Source organism: Sinocyclocheilus anshuiensis, unplaced genomic scaffold (assembly GCF_001515605.1).
Source record: "Sinocyclocheilus anshuiensis isolate Anshui unplaced genomic scaffold, SAMN03320099.WGS_v1.1 scaffold122, whole genome shotgun sequence".
Lineage (NCBI taxonomy): Eukaryota > Metazoa > Chordata > Actinopteri > Cypriniformes > Cyprinidae > Sinocyclocheilus > Sinocyclocheilus anshuiensis.
Window position 1 is genome coordinate 925,658 of NW_015544153.1, and position 8,939 is coordinate 934,596.

Genomic DNA, 8,939 nt, shown 5'->3' on the forward strand with positions numbered 1-8,939 from the left:
TTTTGAGAGCTCATCTGAAAAAACACATATTTTATATGACTAATAACTCCTTTCAGTGTCTAAGCTTGCTTCCATACGCACTGGTCAGCACACCGACGAACATGACAAGCGTACAAACGTTGTACTATTGACGAATTCTTTGATTCCTACATTGACAAGAAAAGGTGGCAAATCCAAGTGGGTTTTTTGTTCACACTTGGCCATTCTGGAAAAAACACGTGAATTTTTAGACAGTATCTTGGCAACTCAGCCATAGTCTGGCTATTGATATTCACAGTAGAAGCTTCCATCTCCTTTTCAGAACAATAGAAACCTTATGGGAATGAAGAAACCAAGTCTTTAAGGACAAATCTTCTCCCTCAGGCCCTGATGGACATTTGAGAGATTAGTACAACTCTTGACACTTTTCCTTGCAATTTCAAAGATGAATGAGACAATATAAATTATTTAAAGGCATTTATTGAATAGAGTTTTATAAACTGTTTATGGACTTTTAAAATAATTTGTTTATGAAAGCAGCTATGTGCAAAGTTACAATAATCCCTTGAGGAGGTACACCATTCAATTTCTGTCTTTTTGTCTCACTGTACTACATGAAGGGGCTCGAAAAGCTAGTTTGCTCAGGGAGTTTGCTTTCAAAAATGATCTATTTACATTCTAATACAGCTGAGTGCTTATATACAGAAGTTCACAATCAACAGTGTAGACCAATGTTCAGTGGTTATGAAAAAAGAGGCATTCATTAAAATTAGTGATAAATAGCATTTGCCTGAGTAACAGACAAAAACTCCTTACATTTTTGTTTCACAAGTTTTCCTATTATATGAACAAGATGATGTGTTATTTGTGATCTGGTAGTATTCACTGCATTTCTGATCTCACAGAGTGTTTAGCTAAATATTTATACACTCAGAGCTATGTGTAAAATTCATTGTCTGTACAGAAAAGTAGAACTATGAATGTGGGACATTTGAAGTCAAAATTACAGTGACTTAATGGAGACCCTGGTGATATATTAAAGGGATAGTTCACCCAACAATCAAAATTCTGGCATCTTTTACACCCCCTCATGTTGTTCCAACCCTGTATGACTTCCTTTCTTCTGCAGAACACAAAAGTGGATACAATGAAGCATTGTTTTGTCCATTCAATGAAAGTCACTGGGGTCCAAAACAACACTGGAGCCCTCTGGCTTCCATTGTGTGGACATAAACATGGAGACGTCTTACAAAATATCTTCTTTTGTGTTCTACAGATGAGAAAAAGTCAATGGTTTGAAATGACGCGAGGGTGAGTAAATTATTGGGTGAATTACCATTTTAAGAATTTATAGGTACATTGAGCCATCCTGAGATATTATGGAATGAATCTTCAGATTTGTCAACATAATTTAGAGTGAATTAGCCTTCAGATGACAAATTAGAACTTAGATCTTAACTAAAAATGATTTTTACCCACTAAGTTTGTACCAAAACCAAAATTGCAAATTGAACTCAGATTTGTTGAACAAAGCTAACTTGCTCCAACATAACAGTAAGAACTGCTAATGTAAAAATGGCCACTTGTGGATAATGGGAAGAAGGTAGGTTGTAGGTTCCATGTCATCTCATGATGTCATCACTTAGGGATGGGATCCGCCTACTCAGCTGCCAATGGACAAGATGGTTGAACTGTCCTTGGCTTTGTCAAAAAAAATGGAGGACACGTCATTGGTGGTCTTGAGCTTGCCTTCAGCGACATTTTGGGTAGATGAAGAGTTGCTCGGTTGGCATTCTTCACAGCAGCAGCAGCAACAGTCCATGAAGGCCTGGCCCAGAGACTTGCACAGGCAAAGCAGCAGCACTGGTGTCACAGATGACTTGAAGAACAGAAAGAACTGGTTTATGAGGGCCAGAAGAGAAGTCACCCCCTCAGACACCTGGATGGGAGCATACGCCAAAGTCAGGTTGCAAACATTCTCTGGCAGCGTACAGACACCATATACGACCGCTAGAGCCATGACCGTGCAGTTGAGCTGCCGTTCGACTTGCTGAGCGTGCTGAAGCTTTTGTTTTTTGGATGGAGATCGTTCCTCGGGCCGCTTAGAAGAACTTCCGCTCCCGCCGGATACATGACAGGTGGCCAGCTGACAGAGCAGGCTGAAGACAACGGGCAGACAGAAGTAACAGCCGAAGTACCACCACATGCGTGCATCGTGGTAGTTGATAATGAGAGAATACATGGATTCGGGGAGATCTGGATATGGACTCATGATGCAGGTGTCCACTTGGTGACCCAGACTAGGTGGTGTCACCTGATGCAGCTGCCACAGGAGCAGCTCAGGAGCCGCTAGCACCATGGAGCCAATCCAAACCACCGCCAGCTTAGCCAGGACCTTCTGACAGCGCTCAACTCGTCGGGCCTTTGGCATAGAGCTTGTGGCAGCGTGGAAGCGGTCAATGCCCAAAGCACACAGACTGAAGGTTGTCACACCAAGAGAGGTTACCTGGAGGGTGTGCAAAAAAATCATTATTGTTATAATCATATAATATATGTTTGTGTTTTCGTGATGTTTTTTCATGAGATACAGTAAAAATAAATTATTAGATTATTAAAACTGTGGTAATTATTTTCATGTTATGTGAAATTTCATGTTATCGTGAAATGCTATTATTATTAAATATAATATAAATATTTAGATATATAATGACATAGATAGTGGTATTTTAAGAGATTTAGTTAGGCTACAAAAAAATAAATAAATGCTACAAGTGAATTTAGGAATCAGAACAGTATAATATAAAGTATGAAAAACTGATATTCATCTGAAATTTGATAAAAATGTAACATTACTAATTAAATTATTTTACATTTGACAGTGTTACTAAATAATACTAGCTTACTTAAAGTTAAAATTACTAGATAAACTTTAAATGAGCATTAGATGATGACAAAGGTAATTGATATGTTAAAATAAGAGGAAGTGCACAATTAAATATCCTATATTGATCAACAATGATAAATCAAAAATCTGTAACATTGTCAAATAATATATAACCGATATGGTGTGCGTCCCTCTTGATTGTCATAAATAGTAATCATAAAGATTTACATGTAGATTTGTAAGGACTTTTAGGTGACTACTTACATGGGTGTTTAAAATGGTTAATTCTGTGTGTTTTATGAAAACTAAAGTTAAAGTTACAGGGTTATTTTACTGCAGTGTTAGCAATCCAGAATTAATACTGTATCGGAATTTAAAAGTTCCTGTTAAAAAATATTGGCACTAGCTACATTTAAGATATATTTTTCAGGTACATTAGACCATGAGAAATTGATCAAGACTAAATGTAAACTTGACAATGCCTTAGAAGGGCCTTACCTCTATGTAAGGCACAACTCTGCAGGAGAAATCTCCCAGCAGCCTCTTATTGGTGAGTTCGTTAAAGACCACCACAGGCAGACAGAAGCACAACACCAGAAAATCCCAAAAAGCCAGACTTGCAAGAAAGTAGCTCCATGCGCTCCTCATGAAGTAATTTTGCCACACAATGCACATTACCGCCAGATTACCCACGATGCCGAAGGCAAACACCACAAAAGCCAAAAAGAGAATCCCATAAGCACTGTAAGAGCTGTCAGTGATGGGAAACAAAGGATTTTGGATTTTTGTGATGCTCCTTTTTGTTGGATCACCATTAGGAACCTGTTCACTAGTTATTTCAGTGCTGTTTCCATTTTCAGCCAGTGACGAATTGGCAATCTCTGTGAAGGCCAAAGGACTTGTAGTTTGTGTGACCATGGTTCCTTTATCGTCATCTTCCACACTGAACACTTCTTGCGGTGTGCTTTCTTGTGAATCATCTTGATTAAAACTATCCTTGCCAACAGTTGTCTTGTCTTGACTTCCTCTTTTTGCTTCTGAAGCACAAGCACTCAGAAGCAAAGCCAGTGTCATAAGATAAATCAATTTATAATCTCGTATCCCCATCTTCAAGGCAAAGTCCAGTAAAATACAATTCAGAGGAAACTGCTTCAAAATCAGAACCTAAAAACAGATGGCAGAGGCTGAAGCAAAGACACTGATGAAGGCACTGCTGCAGTTTGGGATCCCTTGTGCCAAAAGGCTCTGTGTTCTGCAGTGACCAGAGAGCAGCTCTCTTATCAAAGCTATGGATGGCTGCTCCCTCTCAATAGGGGTCCATGGAGTCACACCCCCTTTTGCTGTTCTCCCACACTGACTGATGGGTGTGATTGCCCTCTGCTGGCATTAAAATGCTGTTTTAAAGCGCTATAATTTCACTACAATTTACTAAACTGAAAGTTTTTAACATTACTATTAAAGCGTAAGTAATGAAACTAGTTTTCAAGCTGTGGTGAATTAAAGAGATGAAACAAAATGCATAAATGCACATATACCAGTCAGAAGTCTGGAATAATTTAGATTTTTAATGTTTTTGAAAAAAACCTCTTATGCTCACCAAGGCTTTAATATCTTTTAAAATGCTGTTTATTCCTGTGAATTCAGCAGCCATTACTCCAGTCTTCAGTGTCACATGATCCTTTAGAAATCATTCTAATATGCCGATTTGGTGCTCAGTTAGTAATAATAATTTCTTATTATTATCAATGTTGAAAACTGTTTTTGCTGCTTAATTTGTTTGTGGAAACAGCTGTACAGTATTTTTGTTTACAGTCAGTGATGCAACCTGCACAAACATAGATTAAAGGGCACTGAAGAAACAAAATAGTGAAATAATATTAATTAAAAAGATTGTCTTGTAAAGAGCTGATTTATCCTTGTCTAACTGAAAAGAGAGAATTCCTTAGCAAACGGAATGATTGGCTGAAAAAACAATACTGTAGCTGTGAACACCTTCAATAGGCTACGTCGATACACTTTATCCTGGTTAGACAAACCTTTAAACATGACATGACTCAAGTTATCATGTCTGAACTTCTAGAAATCTAGATTAGAATGGTTTAGAAGATTGGATTGCTTCCAGAAAGGATTAGATTGCGTTAAATTATATTGGAAAAAACATGCATGTGTAAAAAAATACTATCTCTATCTCTGTGTTTAATCTCAATCAGCATGATATCTGTTAAGCAGAGTGTGGTAACTTGGCATGAAAAATCACACTAAAGGCAGGACTGGAGTATGGTCGTTTACTAACAACTATTAACGCATGCAAGGTACACAACACAGTCTGGCTACTCCACAGCACACAGCGTTACTCTGCAATCTCTGGCGATTTTCCCCCAACATCTGCATATGAACCTCCCCTACGGTAACAACGGGAACTGCTAGAATTGTACACAGTCTACTAAAGTACACAGAGTTTGCGATACACACTCTGTCTCGTATATGAATACATTACCTTTGACTGAAAATGCTTTTTGTTTTTTCTGCAGTTCCTGCCTGAGAAGGCCGCAGTTTTCAAACAGACAGCAATGGCAGTTTACACATCAACCCTTCAAAGACCACGAGTATTAAAATGAGTAAGTGCATGTTAAATAAACACAGTCAAATGCACTGCGTGTGCCAAAATGTGTCAGCTACACACTTTCAAAATTCTTCTGTTGTAATAAACAGTTTGCATGTGTATAATGCTTAGTACAGCAACACTAACAACATAAGGGTGACATGGTGCTAGTGATTCAGAAATTTCTTCTTTCTCTTCCCTTTTGGGTTGTGCATAATGTATTTGCATGACATCATTCATTCATTTTTAAATATGCCTAATACTGAAATCCATTAGGTTACCAAAGATATTCACATGCAGAAAGCTAACTTTGTTAGCTCAAGATTATTTGCTCTAGATATAGTATATGACTTAAGATAAGCTGATGTCACTAATATTATTCTCTGTGATTTTTGTTCTTGATGGCTACGCAGCATTGGCTCTCATGGAAATTGCTAATGTAACAGTTTTGTGTGTGACTGTAAATAATTGACTGTAGTATATTCATTAAAATGTAAAATACTCTGCATAAGTGTCATCACACAGTTCTTTGCACACTGGAGTCACAGCATTTATGGCTGCTAAACTCTGAAACTTGATGCTTAATGGGCAGTAATGTTACTGAAACAGGAAGGAGTGGCACATTTACACATTTTGTGGGTATGGGTGGAGGATAGATTATCTATATGGATGATATTATCTCTCGGCTCTACATTCACACACGTGCATAAAAAAGCAAAGAGCAATTTACATTTACAACAAAACATTTCCTAAATATTAGCATCCCACCCACATCAGCCAGAAAGAGTTATGTGTGCATATAAACCATCCTATAAATTAAGATGAAAAATGCATATATTTATATTGTCATAATATTTCGATACTATTAATTTGAAGTAATAAATAAATAGTTGAAAATGAAATTTTATTTAAAATTTACTCACCCTCAGGTCATCCTAGATGAATTTGTTTCTTCATCTGAACAGATTTGGAGAAATTTACCATTACATCACTTGCTCGCCAAAGGATCCTCTGCAGTGAATGGGTGCCGTCAGAATGAGAGTCCAAATAGCTGATGGTGAGAAGCTCATCTACATCTTGGATGGTCTGAGGGTGAGTATGTTTTCAACAAAGTTTCATTTTTGGGTGAACTGTTACTTTAAATATGAATCATATCATCATAATGATATGCAATTACATCACAAAACATTATAAAGTTTTGGTGCAGGGACTGCAAAACCATAACATATAAAATCCAAGTGCTTTAAGATATACGATACCAACAGGAAATGTAATCTAATACTAATGAGGGCATCATTAGTGGTTACTCTGAGAGAGTTCTAGAGAATTTTTCTGGGTTTTACTCTGCTCCATTTACAGGAAATGCATGATGTTTCATATTTGGGAAAAATGCTGACAGCGTTTCTATTTTTCCATTATAATGACATCGTTTTTGAACTTAACAAATTGTTTTAAAACTGACAGAGGACATTTTTTGTGGTAATTAAGATTTCCTCCTGTTTGATAAGTGGGCTGAGGCATTGTAAACGTCTCCCTGTGTCAATAAGGATATGAGGAACAAACTGTAGGTAAAGCTGGAGGATCCTTTGGTCATGTGCCTTAAGTGAGCATAGCATGCACACACACACACTTCCTAGGAAACAACTTTTTTTTTTTTGTCTTTGCTACTCTCAGTTGTTATTTGGCTCATTCTTGAAGTAATAACTTTGAGTATTTGTTTAATGTAGTCATTTACAGCTCATGCAAGTTTTCCTCAGTTTCACCTGACTGTCTGTTAAGAGTCATTAATATGCAGTCAGCCAAAATCTGTTCATGACCTTGCCCTTATAGGGAGATCTGAGCTAAAAGTGAGATTTAACGAGCCAACGGAGGGTAGCAAATAACCTGTAAAATACTGGTTTTGGAGATAATGTGAATATAAAAAATATTTCCAAATGAGGCCATAGCTAAGGCTAGGAAAAAAAATCCTTCTATGGTGTCAGAAATGTTGTTATGGTTGCATGTGATTTATTCACCGACTGAAGAACTTATTAGAAAAGAGTCAGCTCTTTGAAAAGTCAGCACTTTAGTTTACTCTCAATTATTGTATTTTAAATAATAATTGTAAGGTTAAAAGCTTTGCTAATGTGCAAAGTGGTTTTAATGTAATATCATGACAGCAGATCTGAGAAGGTGTTGCTCAGTTCTGTGACTTCAGCAACATGTCTCACTTGTGTAAATACTGTTGTGCGCCAACATTCCCAAAATATGACCGTAATTACTCAACTAGAGTTTTCACATTTTAATCAGAAACACGGGGTTGCACAAGGAGAGAGAATGGGAAAGTCATAATAAATTTCTAATTGACTTTCAGTGCCAGCCAGCAGTGCAAATCCAGCCACAATTGAATGATTTGAATGCAAATTTGCCTGGACATCCATTTTGAATATGTGGAAACATTCAGAGCAAGTACTTGTGCACAGATGTGATTTTGCATGTCACAGATCTGTGCGTAGGTAGCCTTTCTTGCTGATGGTGTCATTTCCATGGCTCTTGTGAATAATCATTTTATATACCAACTAGACATAGTGTGACCTTTTCATACATGAATGGAAAGATGGATTGCACCTTTCTCATCTGTGAATCTAAAGCCTCTCAACATAAACCACAACACATCAAAGTGTGAAACTCTCTTGCTGTAGTAACTGCCAGTACTACATTGAAGAATATAGAGCTGCTGGAGCATTACATATTTATAATATTATATTCTTGAAGTCTTTATTATTGCCATTATGCACAAAAACATCAATTTGTGGATCAGATTGATATAATGCTGAAGCTGAACTGGCCTATCAAAATGATGAAAAAATTAGATTGTGCATCTATATTTAAACCAAGAGCCCCTTATTGTGTTGCTGAATATCGTGTTTTGTCTTAAGAACTGAAGCAGGACATTTAGTCCAAGTTTATGAAATGAGAGGTTGGGTGGGTCTGTTTTTATAGAAGCCTGTGCCTCTATACAGCTTTCTCATAGAGGAACTTTCTCATACATTACCTAATCTAACCCTTAAAATTAAATTTTTTTGTTGTAACATAACGCTAGTCAGATATTAGTCAAAATAACATTTTACGCGAATAAGGTATAGAATATATTAAAGGCATTTAAAGTGCCCCTATTATGGGTTTTTGAAAATTACCTTTCATGCAGTGTGTAACACAGCTCCAATGGCGGCTAGAGTGAGGAACGGCCGGAGGGCTAGAGTGAACAGAGGCGGGTGGGCTTGAGAACGGCGCGGCTGGATTTCGACGAAGGAGCGTCCGGAAGGCTTGCGGAAACCACATGTGATGACCCCGGGCTGGAATCCGCTTCGTCCACAGTGAAAGCCGATCCGGCGATCGACAGCGCGATTTCCTCAGCAAACAGCACGGATCAGCTCCAGGCATGACGAAGCAGATATCGTCCTCTTTTGGAAGGCCAAACAAAGTAGTTTCGCT

The 8,939-nt window shown here is 37.6% G+C and overlaps 1 protein-coding gene across 1 annotated transcript; it reads right to left on the bottom strand.

Annotated features, from left to right (window-relative positions):
• Positions 1-452: 452 nt before the first annotated feature.
• LOC107695275 (prosaposin receptor GPR37L1-like) lies at positions 453-4,120 on the bottom strand. The gene is made up of 2 exons (XM_016495110.1): positions 3,362-4,120; positions 453-2,485 (listed from the first exon to the last, which is right to left on the bottom strand). The coding sequence occupies exons 1-2, from the start codon at positions 3,968-3,970 to the stop codon at positions 1,643-1,645; spliced, it is 1,452 nt and encodes a 483-aa protein (XP_016350596.1). The 5' UTR covers positions 3,971-4,120; the 3' UTR covers positions 453-1,642.
• Between the last annotated feature and the right edge of the window lie 4,819 nt (positions 4,121-8,939).